A 19,347-nucleotide genomic window follows, 5' to 3' on the forward strand; every position below is an offset into this window, starting at 1 on the left:
ATGTTTTTCTGCATCATGGTATACAATGAGCATTTAACTATTACCTACCATGCATAATAATCATTAAGCTGTAACCACACACACTTGTGTGCCAGTTCTTTTAATATCTTCTTTTAATTCTTTATTTCTCTGTTTTTTTCTTCTTTTTCTGTGCAGGAGGAAAGGAAGGGGCCCAACCACGAACATTCACTTTCACGGGCGTACCTAACCTTTGCACTGCGAGTTGTAGATCACGTATGTCACGTTTATAACATATTTTCCCACTAGTTCGAACATCATTGAATTTGGACTTTGAGCACTTGCTTATAGCGGACTCCGTACTGTTTTCATGAAAATATAATGCGAGGTATCAATCAACCTAATGGATATTGCTTGGGTCGTTTTGTAGAGAATGTATATTTGATGACAAGTCAGGCACTTGCCAGTAATTTGTTTTATAACATACGATATTTTTGGCATGTATTTCAGTGGTTAATGTTCAACATTAATTAAGTTTACGTATTAGACGTGCAAACATCTTTCTACAAGAAGTAGTCAAACACACTCATAATTATTGCAATTTGAGAAATGCACTTCCTGTGTGAAATGTCATATATGTATATACTTTATTTTCCCACATTGATATACTTTGCCGTATTCCGTATTTTTTGCCTTATACTTCTCTCAATATTCGACTTTGACATTTTAAGATGGCTGCCATTGTGGTGATACAATTTGTCCTTCTTTGATGTTCATGCAACACTTTATCAATGTGAGTTTGTTTCTGACACGTCTACATGTGAACAAGCTGCAAGGCGAAACGCGTTGTGTGGATTAAAACCTGTGAAAACTTTATTTGTGGAACTTTACTCATTTCCTGAGAGCGCATGGTACGACTTTGTGCTAAGACTTTGGATATATATATACATACATTATATATATTATAATCATATATATTTTGAGACCCATTTTATGAGTATTTGTATTTTTTAATGGCACTGTGTATCCCTTTCCTCCAACATATTGAATCGCTAGATTGTTATTGCCAGCGCAAATGTAATAAAATACTAAGCGATAAAACAAATTCGTAGTTTTAATTCTCTCTTAAATGCTAATATTTTAGCTCAGTTCATTAAACACCCAATGTAGAGGTGCCTATAATGTTAAGTTGCATGTTAGAATCCTAACAGTGCACTTCCAAGTTTGATAATAACACCAATTAATCAGACATCAAGAGACAGTTGTTTGTGTTGTGCTTTGTGTGGTCTGTTTTGATTATATTTCCGATTTGTGTAATTGTTGGAGTAAGAAATACTTGTGTAGCATTTAATTTCTTTTTTAATACTGGCACTTAATATTTCATGGAATATTGACTTTTACTCTATATACTCTATATTTGTGTGGTATGTACATCACGTATGATGAGCCAATGCTGAAATCTGAGAAGGAAAATACAGCCATTAATGATCCACTGGCTACTAGCTCCCATGAGGGAGACTTCCTTCTTCACTGAATACTGTGCTGCATACATGTGTGGAGTCAGCTGCAAAACAGCTAGGGCTTCTGTAGGTATATAATAGCCTATATTAGCCTGAGAACCTTCATCTACTGACACTACAATTGCTATTTATCCACACTTCGAGCATCTTTGTCCCTCACTGCACGATGCTAGCACCAACAGGGCAATTAGGGTCTGTGGTTGTTGACAGTTTTAGACAGGTTTTTTTCATTCTGAAGATTGCTTAGATTTTAAGTTGACCCATGTCTGATGATGGGCTTCTTCCAGTTATGTTATTTGTAACCAACAAAAATAGGTCTTATCTGTTCACCTTTCTTCTTACAAGATTGGCCCTACTGGTCCCAGTGTGCTATGTGTTGTTATAGTGTGTGGGCATGTGAGTGGGGATAATGTGCTGCATGGCTAAACACTTATAAGGTCTCAAAGGCGAGAACTATTGGCTATGCCAATGTTTGTTTCCAATAGATAGCATGCTCTAAGAGGGGTCTTTGGGTCTTCCCCTTGCCTTTGATTGGATGACTTTGTTGCCCAGCTCACTTGCCTGCTCTTGATAGTTTTCCTACCTATGGTTGTGTTTGTCCCGTCCAAGAGCATTTTGATTGGTTGAGGTATCATTCCACCTGTGATTTCAGACCTTGAATTGCAGTGTAGGAAAGGAACTATGTTTTCCTCTCTCTGTTGCTGCACCCCCTTCTTCCCCATCCCATCCACTTTGCCCCTCACTTCCTTTCCTATCACTCACCCAGTCCCTACTTCCTGCCCGGGCCTCTGGTACTTTTTTCCCACCTGCCATGATATCGATGGACAGCAGTTTTAAGACAGTTTTGTAACATTTCAAGATAGCTTTCCATATGTGCGCTTGTGCTTTACATGTGCAGTAGGCATCTTTTAAGAAATGGGTTATATTTGATTAAGTCTGATTCAAAGATTGCCACTGCGAATGCGAAAGCGAATGCTTCAGCTCTGGTCATCTTTGTATGCGGTATGTTAAAATGTTTGAAAATGCATTAAAAGATGCCGATGAGCATGCAGGAGCATTTGTGGTAGACATCACTAAATTGATTTCCTAATATTTGAATAAATCCTAGTAGTAAATCTGTTCAGCACTTTTTGGAGTAATTAAAGAAAGAAAACTATGTATGTAGGGACGCGGACCCAGGAGCAATGCAAAGCCCTGATTGGCTGGCCGCAACCTGAAAAGAAAGTTGCAGCCGCCATTTTGTTTCTTGGTCAGCCTGGGGGGGGGGGGCAAATAAAATGAAAGATAACATAAGGGGTCAGTCAAGATAGAGGTATCCTGACCCCATAGGACAGATCTATGAGGGACCCCTCATGGGCATAAAATTGCCCTCTTTTTGGCCGAATCATGGATCTGCTTTTCCACTGAGGTGCTCAGCGTGGCCCCCAGTGTACCTCCGCGTCAAATCCCAGGATCCTAAGCCCAAGTGATAAAAAAAACCACCAACTCACACAGCAAAGCCCCGCAACGTTCTGCCTTCAGTGGGGGGTTGGGTACATGCAGGGTGGTTTGGCTGCAGGGTATGTCATGAGTGATGTAATATGTGATGTCAAAAGCAGTGCATGGCAAAAGTACAAGTTATAGTTAGTTCTGCTAACTATACCTGGTGAACGTCTGTGGTTCTATTAGTTCAAAACATTAAAAGTCACCTAAATATAAAGTTTTTTTTCAGTGAATTGCTAAGGTTTTTTAAAAATAAAACCTGATGTTTTTACCACACCTAACTATAACGTTACTTTAACCTTTGGTTTTCATAGTTAATTTCTAGGTTTTAAAAAAAATATTTTCTTACCAAACATACAGCCAACCCCCTGCTTCGGCTGTGCGTGGCGGGGGGTTGCCACAGGGACCTTAAGTTTTCTAAAGAGGAGGGGAGCCACGTGGTCTCCTCCCCAAGCCTTATTAGGGCCCTGAGGACCCAATCCCCTAGGCCTCTTTTATAATGAAAGATTAAGTACTCCCCTCCCTGAACCTTATTAGGCCTTAGGGACCCCTTCCCACAGAGCCTTTATTTTCTAAAACGTGAGAGGGTCCGCAAGGACCACCTCCCCAGCCATTATACGCCCTTAGGAACCTGTCAGACATTTTTAATGCATACTGTCTCTCTTCAAAACCCCACTTTAAGTGAACAATTTTTAAATGATTTCCATTCCCTTCATTCGCCAAACATCCCTCCCCTTTTGTTGCCCCTTGCTCCTCAGTTTGGGTCATGATATATATTGACAATGCATAAACACAGATGAGTGAACAGATTAGCAGTATATGGTGAGCGTTCACTGTCATGGAGCCATTAGTGAATGTGAACCAGCTTTGGGATTGAGAGAATGTATATGGCATGGTCTGTTACAGCTGCTGCTTCAAGGCTCTGTGTATGATCATGTGAAATAGGACAAGGGAAACAATTGTTCATTTGATTTGGAACCTATATACTGAGATCTATTTGGAGATATGGTTTCCCTCACTGCTAATAACACTTTGGTAGTATCATGTTGTTGCAAAGTTATCCTGTGCCCTGGGCACCCCCCAACTTTTTGCTGACTGGTACTGGTGGTAACTGACCGTGACTGACCCGGGGCTCTTCCTAACCAGGCACATGACAGTCCTATGCTGAAAACACTTAGAATACAGTGAAAAAACCTACATACACTAGGTTACATTAAGGGTTGGGGTACCCCTGGGATTGGTATGCCCTACCCCTTAGGGTCCCAGCACATAATTGGGCGGGGGTTTTGAAACTACCTATCAGTCCCTAGTATAATAATAGGGCATGGCAGTTTAGAGGCCAGCAGCCCTTTCTGCTCTTGTATGTGTGCACTCCTGAAGCCTGAGGTCCTTTTAAAACTGGCTTTGTGCTGTAGGACTACTTTTAAAAAGTAAATTGTGCCCACACTTGACTATTATGTTTGTGGCACTTAAGAATGGTTAACCTACAATGTTTGGGCATATTATGTACCCCCAGGGTCTCCCCTAGGTGTCCCAGGGGAGGGGTCGGGTATCTATAAGGTGAACCCTTATAAAATGAGTTTTATATGCCCTGCGTTAAGTGAAATTGCACATTTCACTCCCCACATTGTGATTAAGTGCTGCCCAAAATCGACTTTGGTGGTAGGAGCACTGTGGAGGGAGGATCTGCAATATTGTTACATATTCAGAACCCCTAAAGTCTCCCCTAGGAGGTCCTGGGGAGGGGGCCTCTAGATATATGTGGAGTACTTATAAAATATGTTTGAATAAGCCCTGGAAAAATGGCCCAAGTCACTTTTCCCATTGCAAATCCCATACCATAGGTTCACATTGGAAAAGGTTATTAGTTAATAACTGGAGAAAGAAAAGCCATACACCTAGGATTAAAGGACTCAGTAGAATGGTAATGATAAATCCAACAATATGGTATTGTTGGATTTATTGTGAAATGTACAGACAAGAAGTTATAAGACTTTTTTTCTTCCTCTGTAAGCCAGAATTCAACCCTGTACTGCTCTGCCCTGAGTGGTCAGAGATAAGTGGGTGAGCCTGGCTGCTTTAAAGAGGTGATAAATGCCCTCTGGGTTTAGGAAGCTTCTCAGGAGGAGAAGTTGCTGGGCATAGGAATCCCAGAGCGTGGGGAGGAGTCGTAAACGATGGACCTCAAGTGTAGGGGGAGGACCCCAGTGTCATTTACAACTTTACCCTGTTCATCTACAGCCAGATTCTAGGCTTAAGAAAGCAATGAGCAGATGCAAGGGGGGAGACTATGGAGATTAGCAATCCTAGGTGTGTGTTTAGCCAGCTCTTCTCTCCCTGCTGAAAATTCTGACATATTGGATTTTGGAAGAATAGTGGTGTCTGGGTTAGCATTTTGCCACACTCTGCAGAAAGTGGTCAGACCTTTGGGTGGAACCCAGCAGCCCATTGGACAGGAGTGGCATCCTGCGTGACCCGGAGAAGTTGGAATAAGTATCTGAGAAGGGCAGAGCCCCTCAGATCTGCTGCTTGAAACTTAAGAAAGCAAGACGGGCCATGCTGGAAGTTTGATGTGCATTTTCAAAGGCCTGCACTCTGAAGACTGCACCTTCTGCACCATCTGCAACTACAGCCTGTGGATTATTGTGCTGTAAAAGGACCAAAGAGTGGACTCCCTGCAAGATAAAGGTTGTCAGAGCTCACCTGGAACATCACTACAACAATCCCCAGCCTGGAGCACTACCGGTGGATTTGTAGGGGTTTTGTTCAAGTGGATTGTGGGGATTGAAGTCTCACACTTTCAAGGACCCTCTTAGAGATTCCAGAACCTTGGATTGTGTGTTGGATATTTTGGGAGCTGCAAGAATAACTTCAGGAAGGAGTTCTAACAGGAACCAGCCTGCTGGAGGGAGCTGCACAAGACTGGTGAGAGATCTTCCAGATCAATTTCTAAAGGTGAATGTGTCCCTGTCAGAGGCAACAATATGACTAAAAGGATCACTCTTGGTTTCTAAGCACTAGAAAGTGACTAATCTTTAAACATATCTCTGGTTCCCTACAGTGGTTTTGTTTTCGTTTTGGTGTCATTTAAAAGATACAAATATTTCCTATCTTTATAAATTTGTGTTGGATTTTTATTTTGTGTTGTGTCTTAATTATTTACTGAATTGGTGTTTTTAAATGCTTTACATACCTGTCTTTGAAGTTAAGCCTGCCCGCTCGCAATCACGTTACCAAGGGTTGAGCATAGGAATAATTTTCTAAGACCTATTCTGAGACCTATTCTGTGTTAGTGGCCTTATTGCCAGTGACAGATATATACTTGCCCCTACTAAGAATCCACTTTCCAACACATGTGATCTGTTTGAATTATAGTTATTGTTAATTATTATTTGCATATTTTCCTAGGCAGCCTCCAGAGTTACAGTGCTATTTATACTTTAGTTTCTTCTTATGAAAGCTATAGATCTAGACATATTCTATTTTCACAATTGCTCTTCTCCAGGTGAAGCTCTAAATATGACCAAATTAAATATTTCTCTGCTGTGTGTGACATGGTCTTTGCTGTAAAGTTTTAGACCAAGATGCTTTGCATTCCTTTAACCAATTAGGACCACAACACTTGCTTTAATTGCAATGAAGTGAAGGTCACATGTTTACAGTTCTCTCAGCAGTATAATGCAGGAGTGCACTATCATGTTTTCAGAAACAATTCTGGGAAATCGGAGACCCAGGTTGTTAGCAGCTAAAATCAAATCCCTGTGGCTCAGGGGTCACAATTCCGAGTTGTGTAGTACTTACAGGGTGCAATAAAGTCTGCACAGTTCAATACATTTCAGCAGGCCAAACCTGGCTGAATTTAACAGGGAAAAGGAGTATGATATTTACTGTGACGTGGACTTAAGTACCAGATTTCACTTGTTATTTTCCAATCCTCAGAATAGTTGCAATTTATCATATCTGATAAATTCGGAACTCCAATGAGGTGGATTTTAGCTGGTGTGCTAAATAGTGTCTTCCCTCTGTGATACTCTTAGTCAAGATATTAGACACAGAATCAAGACATAGGGGGCATTTACAATTTGCTGGGTTTTTTTCTGAAAACAAATCAGTTGCCCCAATGGCACATGGAGCCAATTGGACAACATCCTTTAGTTGGGACAACATACATCACAGTGTGGTGCCAAACAGGGAAATCTAATGATGATGGCCACCTCTACAAAGCATGAGACACCTGTCAGTATGACCTGACAATCCTGTGGTGCTCAGTATATCATTTCAGATGTTTCTGAGTTAGCAGAGGCCCCGCAGTCATAAACCAGCACTTCTTCTCCTTTAAATGTAGTGGGGGAATACAAGTTTAGCAGGAGCAGTTCTGATTTATGGTGGTCTTCACTCTCTCCCAAATTCTAAAAGACTCCACTAGATATCACCATGCCAGGATAGGAATTTGTTTGTGAAGCATTATCATGACTGATATTACCAATGACTGCACCAATGGTGTGATTATATTTTATTGTGACTAAATGCAAACTATATTTACAGAGGTCAGGTGAAGTGAGGTGCAGCAGATGCAGAACATGTCTCATTTATACATATTTTCCTTCCAAATTAAGGAGAACGATTCCTCCATGATGTAAAGGAATCAAGCGGGCCATTCCTCACCATTACCATTACCAAACTCATAGATTCAGCCTCAAGACATGAGTGATGTGTCACTGACCTTAGTCCTGTCTGATTACCAGAAAAAGGCTACATTAGGTCAGCAAATTAAGCTAGCTTTACAAGGCAGGTTTTTTTGGGAAGTGGGGTGATTCCAAGGAATCAGAAACTAAGGGAATTGTGTTTTGAAAGACATGTTTATGGGTTTTCTCCCCTATACAAAAGGGAACTAAGGGCCTGATTTAGTGTTTGATGGATTGTTCTTAATTCATCAGAGTGGTGGTGGACAACATCTCCGCCATCCTGAGTGACCACCATTTGTCAAATTTAGAGATAACTGCCAGCCCTGCGGTCATCGCTGTATATTAAAGGAAACCACCATCGCACCAGTTTTTCTCAATGTATAAAAAGTTTGCTGGATGTCTGCCTTCGGTTAAAACATAAATCTCCCAAGGTGGCTGTTTGTTTCTGAAAAAAAAAGCTAATGAACCCCACACATAAGTTTTTTATCTTCCTTCACTGCCAGGGTTTTCCTGTCAATGATGGAAAGGAAAACAAATATATGATGCCTTCTCCCTAAATGAACTCCATTGATGGAGAACTTAGGTCCGTCCGCCTTAAAATTAGGAGGTGGACTGAGGGTTTGCCAGGATGAGTAGTCCGCTGTGTTTGCATTGGAGTACCCTGTCCTCTGATCTCTAAATCGGGCCCCGAGTTTTCTGTGGTGCCAAAATCTTCCCATGGTCTTGATCTGTTCTGTAGATGTGATAGCCATTCATTGCCGGTGTTCTGGTTTGTTTCATCTTATGAGCAGATTGTAAGGACCCACAAAAAGGTGATGTGCTACTCTGCAGGCTGTCAATACTGGTCAGATAACTTATACAACAAACTACTCAATGTCTCTGGATTGGCTGTATGGCAACGAGCAGAAAGATGCAAAATAAAAGTCTGCAAAGAGCAGCAAGAGGCAAGATAAAGGTGAGACAAGAGTAGAAAAAGGCAGAATAAAGGTCAGAAACAAGCAGACAGAGGCAAAACAAAGGTCAGCTATCAGCAAAAAGAGGCACAATAAAGGTTAGCAATGAACAGAAAGAGGCAGACCAAAGGTGAGAAACAAGCAGCAAGAGGAAAAAAAGGTGAGAACTAGCAGAGAGAGGCAAAATAAAGGTGCCAAATGAGCAGCAAGAAGCAAAATAGAGGTCAGAAACGAGCAGCAAGAGGCAGAATTAAGGCCAGGAGCGAGCAGAAAGAGGCAATAAAATGGGCAGACTGAGCAGAAAGAGGCAACATAGAGGGAAGAAGCGGGCAGAGAAAACGAGCAGAGAAGACTCAAAACTGATGGCAGCAGAGAGTGGAGGAAAGCTGGACAGGAGGACCGTGGGGACCTGCTCCTATGAGCCCCCTACTTTTTTTTTACTGTGCCCCACTGACACACCCACTCATCTACTTATGCCCCACTCACAGACCCACTTCATGCACCTACTCACAGGCCCTCTCAGAGACTCATGCACCCTCTGACAGACACACTCAGACCCTCATGCACTCAGTCACAGATCCATTCAAGCACTCATTCACCCACTCACAGACCCACTAAGAGACTTCAAAAACACTCATGCACCCACTCACAGACCCAGACAGAAACTGACGCACCGACTCACAGACCCACTCAGACACTTACGCATCCAGTCACAGACCCACTCAGACACTCATGCACCCACTCACAGACCCAGACAGAAACTGACGCACCGACTCACAGACCCACTCAGACACTTACGCATCCAGTCACAGACCCACTCAAACACTCATGCACCCACTCACAGACCCAGACAGAAACTGACGCACCGACTCACAGACCCACTCAGACACTTACGCATCCAGTCACAGACCCACTCAGACACTCATGCACCCACTCACAGATCCACACAGGTACTCATACACCTACTTACACATCCATGTACACCCCCATACAGTTACTCACAGATCCATACAGCCACTCACATCCACAAATGACTCAAACAGCCACTCAGAGAACCATACAGACACTCACACACCTACTCTCAAAGGTTACAGGTTACAGTTAGGAAATACAATGTATAAAAAACGTTGCAATTCACTGAATAAACAAAAGGTTACAGGGATGTTATAGTAAGAAAATTAAATTAAAAAAAACATGGAAATTCACTGAAAAAAACAAAAGTTATGGGGATGTTATCTGATTACTTGTACAAAACCAGTGAAATTCAGCAGTTATAGTTACCTGAGCTAACAAATAACATATGCCCCTGCGATGCACTGCTTATGACCTCACATATTTAATCACTTATGACATGGTCAGTAACACCACTGATGACATCATTGATGACATCCATAAAACCACTCACACACCCACTTACACGCACATACAACATCTCTACACCCTCTCCCACACAACCAATGACATACCCATTCACAGACCCATACAAATACTCACACACCTACTCACTGATCCATTGAGCCACTCACACATCAACTCACCCATACAGCCACTTACACAACCACTAACTCATATACACAGCTGGCACTCACTCACCTACTCACTGACCAATACAGCAACTCCCACAACCAATCATATAGACATTTACACACCGAGTCATACACCCAAACAGCTACTCACATACTAATTCATTCACCCAAACAGCTACTCACACACCTACTCAATCACCCATACAGTCACTCACACAGCAACTCATACACTTACTCACACACCCACTCACTTACTCATACATATACTAACATGTGTACTGACTCAACTATATGGTCACTGAGACAAACACATACTCTCCTATACAACCTCTCACACTCACTTACTCACCCATACAGCCATTCACACACCCATTCACCCACCCATACAGCCACTCACATACTCACTTACTCACCCATACACCCACTTGCACACCAAATCATGCACCGATACAGCCACTCGTGTACCCTGTCAATCACTCATACAAACACTTATGTACCTGCTCAGTCAGTCATTCAGCCACTCATGCACCCTTTCATTCACCATCTACAGCTATTGACACACCCACACACTCACCCAATCATTCACCCTCTTATTCACCATTACAGCCACTTACACAACCACTCACTCACCCATACAGACACACAGCCACTCACTTACTCATACTCCCACTGACTCACCCACTCACTCAGCCATACAAAAACTTACACACTCCCTCATGTATAGAGTCTCTGACATACCCACTCACTCTTCTATACACCACTTGCACACCGACTTACTCACCTCTACAGGCACTCCCACAGCCACCATAGTATATATGTTTAACACTCAGTAACTTTTAGAGTATACTCACAATCACTGAATGATGTAATCAGTGATGAGATTTGTGATGCCATCGGAGATGTCACTGACCATGTCATGAGTGATGTAATATGTGAGGTCTTAAGCAGTGCATTACAGTGGCGCAAGTTAAAGTTAGCTCAGCTAACTAAAACTGCTGACATACTTACCTTGCATGATAAAAGCATGCATTATAAAAGCATATGCGTGGTAAAGACATTGTAGTGTAAAGGCATTGCATGGTAAATGATGCATGGTCAAGGCATTGCATTGTAAAGGCAATGCATGGTAAATGATGTGTGGTAAAGCATTGCGTGGTAATGCCTCTGTTGTAAATGCTGTTTCTCCTCTGAATTTGGTGAACAAGAAAGTTGGTGCAACATTTGAAAATGAGAGAACAATTGTTAAAAAAATGATTTCCATCCTTAGTCTTAAATAATTATTTTGCACTTAACTGCAGTGCTTTACCTATCCGTCTGTCATGCTTGTATTTGTATCTTTAGTTTAACCTTTGCTCAACTTATATGGTGCTTTGCCCTTATGGCTTTATATGAAAAAATTCAGAATTGCCTATTATCAAATAATCGTTTGTTGTATAACTTTTTATTTGCATATAATATAAGGTGCATTGAAATGTTTCATGTATTTGATGTATGATTAGTGTTGCAACCACCAAGCAGTACACATCATAAACGTGCTGTGATTTCGTGCAGTACCTAGTTAAACAAATTCAATTCACATGACAAGGAGATATGTACAACGTGGGGACCATGAGTTTTTAACAAATATTATTTGTTATAGTCCTGTTTTCAAGAAGGATCAGGCTGCAGCCTTAACGGAAACTTCAGCGGCGTCCAAATATCAGTGCTTCTCACAAAGATCCCACACCAACATTTCTGATTGTGTTGTGTAAGGGAGGGAGAGCCGTCTGATTAAAGGCAGAATCTCACGCGTCATGGGATGATCTGGTAACAAAGGCCTTACCTCTGTCAGTGCTTCATCATGATTATCACGTAGTACTTGTACAAATCCCACCAGATTGGCAACCATCTGTTCTTGTGAAAGTGCAGGAGTGGGTGAGAGCATGGAACTCATTGAAAGCCTTCTTGCAGGGTCCTTTCTCGTGAGCCATGAACAGCATTTTAAATTGAACCTCTCCCTGATCAAGTGGCTTTTGGCTCTTTGCTCACTTTGAAATGCGTTGATCATGAATTACGAGAGAGTTTTTTTTTTTTTTAAAGCGCACAATCACCCGTAAGGGTCTCCAGGCGCTGGGGGCCGTCGGGAAGATTAAGCAAGCTATTGCCCAGAGTCACATGGTGCTGGGCTAACCTGCCGCCGGTGCCAGGGATCGAACCCTGATCCCCAGATTCCGGAGTCAGTCGCCCTAGCCGAGGCGCCACACCTCTTCCTCGTTTATTGAGCAGAATGTTGTAGGCGCCATCTAGATACACATTGCCTTAGTCCAGTTTCGGAGTGATCAGAATTTGTGCAATGGTTGATTTAGCAGCGTTTGTATAAAAGAATATCTCAAAGTACTAAATTATTTCCGACTGACATGATGAGATATGTGGGCTGATTTCTGGCGCAAAGTTAAACTGGGGTCGAGCAGGACCTATCAATGCTTCATTTTATTAAACTTATTCCACAGGATTATAGAGGGAGGAAGTTGATGAGTAATCTGGGTGATGTTATGGTAAGGAAATTGATCTTCAATACCTTGAGAGCCCTCAGTTGTGTTTTGATAACAAATAAAATGATGACCAGCAGAGTGATGTGAGAGAAAAGGCTGGTCTGGTGGCTCAGTAGACTAATGCGTCCATTACAGGGGTCTGTGTTCAACCTCATGGTCACAGGTTCAAATCTTGGCGGGTCCACTCAGCCTTTCATCCATCTGAGGTTGATAAAATGAGTACCGTTGGGTATCAATGAACATCTGTTATTCAGCGCCAAGATACCTTCGGGTGAACGTGTGCTTGAAAATACATGTTATGTTATAGAGTAAATCAAGCATTATTCGCCATCCCACGAGGACTCACACAACTCTTTCACAAAAGGGCTCTACCAAAGAGCGTGGGATCTTTTCGTCACTACACCCACCAGTGTGGAGAATTTCTGAACGTAGGAGAACTGTGTTGTAACAGCGAAATCCAAACAAAAAATGGAATGAATGTCTGTGGCCTTCCAAATTGTTGCTGTCACATTTTTCTTCCTGCTAGAATCCCTCTCCCTTTTTTGGGACTGATGAACGAGACCACATGACTAAATACGGCATGAAACAAAGGAAAACGTTCCCAAATATTTATGTTTGTATAATTACATATGGTCATGCTTTTTCAGTGGTGTACATATTAGTGGCCTTTTAATAAACAGAGGCCCAGATTCTGAAAACAGTCACGGAACGCAGCTCAGCATCCAAAGAGACTGCGTTGCATTGTGTGACAGGGAGAGAGCAGCAGGGCGCCATATTCACAGAGATATGGCAGTCTTCTCCCCTCTCCCTAGCGCCGGTGCTGATTTCAGAGGCCCCGAGCCAGGCACATGCCTTAGCGCCATAGTGCTAGGGTGTGTGCCGGAGTCTAGTAAAGGTTTTGTACAGGAAGGATACCCTTCCTGTATGAAATACTATGCCTAGACACACTTCAAAGCTTTTCGTACTTTGTATGTGTGCTGGACAGTGCAGTATACATGTAAAGTCTGAAAATAAAGGAGAAATGAAAACATTTCTCCTTTTAACGCCTGATTTACAGCGGCGTTAATTTTTGGCGCTAAACTCTGTCTGCTAATGTTAGTAGATAGGGATTAGCATCAAAATGCATGGGTGGTAGCATGGGAACGCCCATGTACCACCCATGTAACGCCCCCTTGACTCAAAGTAATGCAAAGCAGCGTTTTGTGCTGCTTTGTGTTACTTTTCCATGCAAACCAATGCTAATACCAATTAGCGTTTGTTTGTTAATTCCCAAAAAGGTTTAGCGTCAGGTTAACATTAAAAAATTAACGCTAATCCGACGCTAAACCCTTGTGAATTTAGGGCAGAATGTCTTTTGTACAAATGAGGTTGAAGAGGTGCCGCTACACAAGTGACACCGTAGTCTACATTTGTGCTGACCTGTTGCATAGGTAAGAAAAATACAATAATGTAATTATTTAATGTGTCAATTGCAGGACAGAGATGAATGCTTTGATTCCCCAAATATTTGCGGTGAACGGATCAAGTGTTTGAATACCCCAGGTAAGATGTCATACTTTTTAAAGACTTGTTTCTGCCTTAATATTAATACATGTATTTGTGATTCTATTGGCACCCTTATTCTGTGTATGTCAGAATCCATAGTTTGGTTATGTATGGCATTTATGGACCAGATCCTGTTACTGCCCCCACCACCCTTACCAGCCCAGATGGAATGAGGCAGTTAGATGCAATCCTTGCCCCTGCTGCAACGGTACAGTAACTGAGGCTGCCGATGTATTAATAGGCTATACTACACCCTGGGTGAGCCATTCCATGTGCTACATATAACAACAGCTTCTAGAAGCATCCTACAGTGCATGCTGAACCAGAGTAGACCCCTTTGCTTGTGCCATATTTCTCAAAGGTTCCCAAGTAGTGACTCGAGGCACTGCACCCTAATAGATCCCTGCGTGTTTTCAGTGTTCCAGGAGCATCCGGGATGGCTTGAAGAACTGCACCCAGTAACATGAGGTCCTTGTGCCTGATTCATACCAAAGTTCGTGAGTGTTTTCAGTTACACAATGATTTATAGTGATCGCGAGGGAAGCGGATGTAGCGATACGGCTAGAGCTGCCGACTATGGAGGTGGGAAACCAGGTTTGAGCCTCCTCAACATCCTGTGATTCTGGGAAATTTACTTAATCTCCCCGTGCCTACCAAAAATGAATATGTCCTTGTGTAAGATAACTGGTGCTCATGTAAAGCGCTACCTGAAATTATTCACCTATTTTTATTTTGTGGTAATTATGAGGTTTTTAGATTCTGCTGGACTCACAATTTTAGTACGTTCGCCAAAATATACTGTTTAGTACATGTGCTAAAACCATACGTGTGCAGAGAGTGTGAGTACTATGTATTAAGCTCCCTATCTGCCACTCTAGAAACCTAATAATAAATATACCCAGTACAAGTTTGCAGTAAAGTGCAAAGTAGTTTTTTTTTAAGTTTTATGTTTATTAAGAGAGAAAATCATTACATACATGGAAAGAAATATCATATAAAAGAAATCACAATGTAGCAGATTATAGTCCATATCTGGAAAACGATTAAGAGGTGGAGGAAAGAGGGGTAAAGAGAAAAAAGAGGGGGGAGTATCATATAAAACAGTATAAATAAAAGTATTACCTGAATCTTACTACAAAATCATCAAAAAGAACATTGTTAGGAGTACTGTAAAACATAAACATGGAAATGGAATAATTGGAAGGGAACAAAGGAGTAATATCTGGAATATAAGGTGAGGAGATAACATAAAATTTATGGAGGTTTCCTAACTTCATCTCGAGTATTAACTTCGGTAGAAGAGGTTGAAGCTATATCTGTCAAATAGGAGGTTAGAGGAAGCCATAAAAGATCTCTTTTAATGCGTAGAGATAAGGGGGTGATATTGTACTTATCCAATCTGTGATGAAAACAAACAGCATTCCACCAAGCCTTAAAAGTAACTTTGCCAGCTTGTTTCCAATTAGAAGTTATTAAATGTAGGGCTATCGCTAATAACAAGTCGGTAAATGAGGGAATGGGGGTAGGAAGCAGCCAGGAGGCTGATAAGGAGCCTAGAAAAATATTGGAAATGGACAAGGGGACGTGGGTATTGAAAATTTTATTAATTTGGGACAAACTAAAAGACAAAAACGAGAGAGGGAGGGGCAGTCAAAAAGCATATGTTTTAAATCAGCTGGGGCGTTATTACATGACCAACAGGCTGAGGAGAGGTCTGTGGAAAAAGAGGCTAATTTCATTGAAGTAAAAAGAAGGCGTTTGTAAATAAAATATAGGGTCTGAGATGTATTGGCTGCTCTTGACGTTTTATAAATTTTTAACCATAATTTGTCCCAAAAAGGAATAGACCAACATTCTACAAGATCTTTTTCCCAGGCCAATTCAGATTTCTCCTTGGGTCTATCGGAGGAGAAAAATAGGTTTTTATATAAAGAAGAGACTGATGTAGTATTAGATAGGATTGGAAAGAGAGTAGAGGATCTGGAAGGAATATTGGGATTAGATGGTAAAGAAAGAAGATATTGTATAAGAGATGGAAGAAGTGAATCATATTGGGATTTACAGGAAGAGGGTAAGGAAAAATTTGATTGAAGTTCTGAAAAAGAGAAGGGAAGGAAATTAGACACCAGTTGTGAAATCCAAAGTAGACCTTTGAGTCTCCATGTTTTCCAATAGATGGTACAACCTTTGATACGTAGTAAATGATTATGCCAAATAGGTTCATGTTCTAATGAAGTAAGGGCAGGATAGGAGGACGGGAAAAGAGGTTTTAATATTTTACATTTATGAGAGATCACTTGAGGACGAAAAGAAGAAATATTATTAGTAAAAGACAGAGATTCACGAAAGTGGAAGGGAGTTATAAAGTGCTTCTCGATAGTCAACCAAAGAGGATGATGGACACAATGAACCTGATCAAGCCATCGAGAGGATTGTCTCAGAGAAAAAGCATGATGATAGGATTTGAAATCAGGGAATTTGAGGCCGCCAGAGATTTTATCAGCCTTGAGAATTTTTTCAGAGCGATACGAGGAGACTTGTTTTTCCAAAGAAATTTGTTTAGTATAGAATCAATTTTCTTGAAATACAAACCAGGAATGTGGATTGGAATCATAGATAAAGGATAGAGAACCAATCAGAGCATCATTTTAATGGAATCTAAGCGTCCACACCAGGAGAAAAAAAGCGGATGTCAACGGTCAATAGATGCAGACAGAGATTTGGAAAGACTGTCAAAATTTTCTTTTAGAGTTTCCGGAATAGTGGGAGAAAACCATAAACCTAAGTATTTGATTTTAGAGGTTTTCCAGGAAAAGCCAGAGGAAATACAATCTTGCTTTAAACAAAGAACATTTAAGGGGAGAACTTCACATTTATCTGAATTGAGACGGTAACCGGATAACTGCGAAAAAATATGAACTTGAGAGAGAAAAGCTGGAAGAGAAATAGAAGGATTGGAACAATATAAAAGAATTTCATCAGCATAAACATACATTTTAACATAGGAGGTATCGAGTTGAAAACCAGAGATTCTGTCATCAAGTCGAATTTTCGTTAAAAAAGGTTCTAATGCAATTATAAATAAAAGAGGAGATATAGGACAACCTTGACGAACCCCTCTAGAAAGAGAGAAATAATCAGAGGTTTTCCCATTAACATAAATAGAGGCTTTAGGGCCAGAATATAATAAAGAAATGAGAGAGATTAATTTAGCAGGAAAACAATCCATTTAAGAGCTTGGAACATGATGTCCCATCCTATTCTATCGAATGCTTTTTCAGCATCTAGTGCTATAGCAGCAATGGGATAATCAAGGGAAGACGCTTTACTTAAAATATTAAAGAAAACTCTGGAATTATCGGAAGATAGACGACCCTTGACAAAGCCAGATTGTTCCTGACCAATAATGTTCGGTAGAGCCCCGGGGCCGCCAGCAGAACGCCACACCAGATCAAGACGAAGAGCAAGAATTTTTGCAACAATCTTGTAATCTAAGTTGACTAATGAGATCGGGCGGTAATTTTTACAAGAAGACGGATCTTTATTTTCTTTGGGGATTAAACAAATCATGGCTTCTTGAAAAGAACCTGAAGAGGAGCCTTCTGTTATAAAATATTTATAAAGCGATAAAAGATGAGGAAGTAATAAAGAGGCAAAGTGAGTATAAAATTCGATAGTGAAACCGTCAGAACCAGGAGCTTTTCCTTTTTTCAATTTAGAAACAGCATGCTTAATTTCAGATAAAGTGATGGCTGAGTCTAATGAGGCAAAATCTATGTCACTAGTGGGGGGAGGATGAAGGGAATTAAAGAAAGAGCAAAGAGTATCAGGGGACGGGTGTTGCTCCGGTGTGTATACATTTTTGTAAAAAGAGACATATTCATTTAAAATATCATTATCTTTAAATAATGAAGCTCCAGCATTATTACAGATGGATTCAATTTTTGTTCGTTCCCGACGAATCTTTAAATAATTTGCAAGTAATTTTCCCATCTTATTCTGACCTCCATGATAACGGGCACTGCTTTTTAAAAGATAGGAGGAAGCAGCTTCCGTAGATGACTTATTAAAAGAAATGTTTGCGTCAATCAGATTTTTTAGGGAAATTTTCGGAATTAGAGCGATAATAGGAATATTCAAGATGCTTAATTTTGGCTAATAATTGAGCATTTTGGGCTTCAAAAAATTTCTTTTTCCTTCAGAGGAAACTTATTATAATTCCCCTAGCTGCCGCTTTAAAGGAGTCCCAAAGCATTACTGGAGAAGAGTCCGGAGTAGAATTAATAGAAAAGAATTCAGACACAAAAGAGGTGAATTGGCCTGTGAAATTGGGATCTGATAATAATGCATCATTGAAACGCCATCTGCCTGTATGAGGAGTAAAAGGTATAAGATCAAAATCTACAAAAACCGGAGCATGGTCTGATATTAGAATTGAACCAATCTCGGCATGTGAGACAAGTTGAGATAAGGGTTTACTAAAGAAAAGATAATCTATTCTAGATTGTGAGTTGTGAGGAGGAGAGTAAAAAGTATACTCCAATAGGTCTGGATTACAAAGTCTCCAAATATGAATTAAGGCTTCCTATAGCAGAGGTGAATTGTGAATGCATCTTGGTATTGGAGAATTTTACAGAGGAGTGTCTATCTAGAATGGGGTGAAGGATCTGATTACAATCACCTCCAAAGATAACATAGTCATCAGCAAACATAAGAAGTTTATCAGAAATCTGATTCCAGAACACATTATCAACACTAACAGGTGCATAAACGTTAAACAATACTAAGGGTATTTGATCAACAAGTAATTTAACAACTACCCAACGCCCTTCAAGATCATTTTCCTGATGGATTACCGTGAATTTATGTTTTTTATGACACAATATAGATAAGCCATTTTTCTTACCTAAGGCTGCAGAAGAGAAAACATGACCAACCCAACCTCTTTTCAGTTTGACTGCTTCAGCATCTGATAAGTGGGTTTCCTGAACAAAGGCAATATCAGCATTTAGTCTAGCTAAATGGGTTAACACGCGCTGTCTCTTTATAGGGTTATGAACACCTTTAACATTCCAAGTTAAGGCTCTAAACGAGAATCATGAAAACAAACATGCACAGATATTATAAAAATAGTATCAAAATAATAT

At 40.8% G+C, this 19,347-nt stretch overlaps 1 protein-coding gene across 1 annotated transcript in view; it reads left to right on the forward strand.

Annotated features, from left to right (window-relative positions):
* The window catches only part of LOC144785500 (uncharacterized), a 130,233-nt gene that overhangs the window by 77,929 nt on the left and 32,957 nt on the right, over positions 1–19,347 (forward strand). Inside the window, exon 3 of the mRNA XM_078664364.1 lies at positions 14,131–14,197. Coding sequence (XP_078520490.1) covers positions 14,131–14,197 — 67 coding nt within the window. The remainder of the gene's footprint in view (positions 1–14,130; positions 14,198–19,347) is intronic.

This window comes from Lissotriton helveticus, chromosome 10 (assembly GCF_964261635.1).
Source record: "Lissotriton helveticus chromosome 10, aLisHel1.1, whole genome shotgun sequence".
NCBI lineage: Eukaryota > Metazoa > Chordata > Amphibia > Caudata > Salamandridae > Lissotriton > Lissotriton helveticus.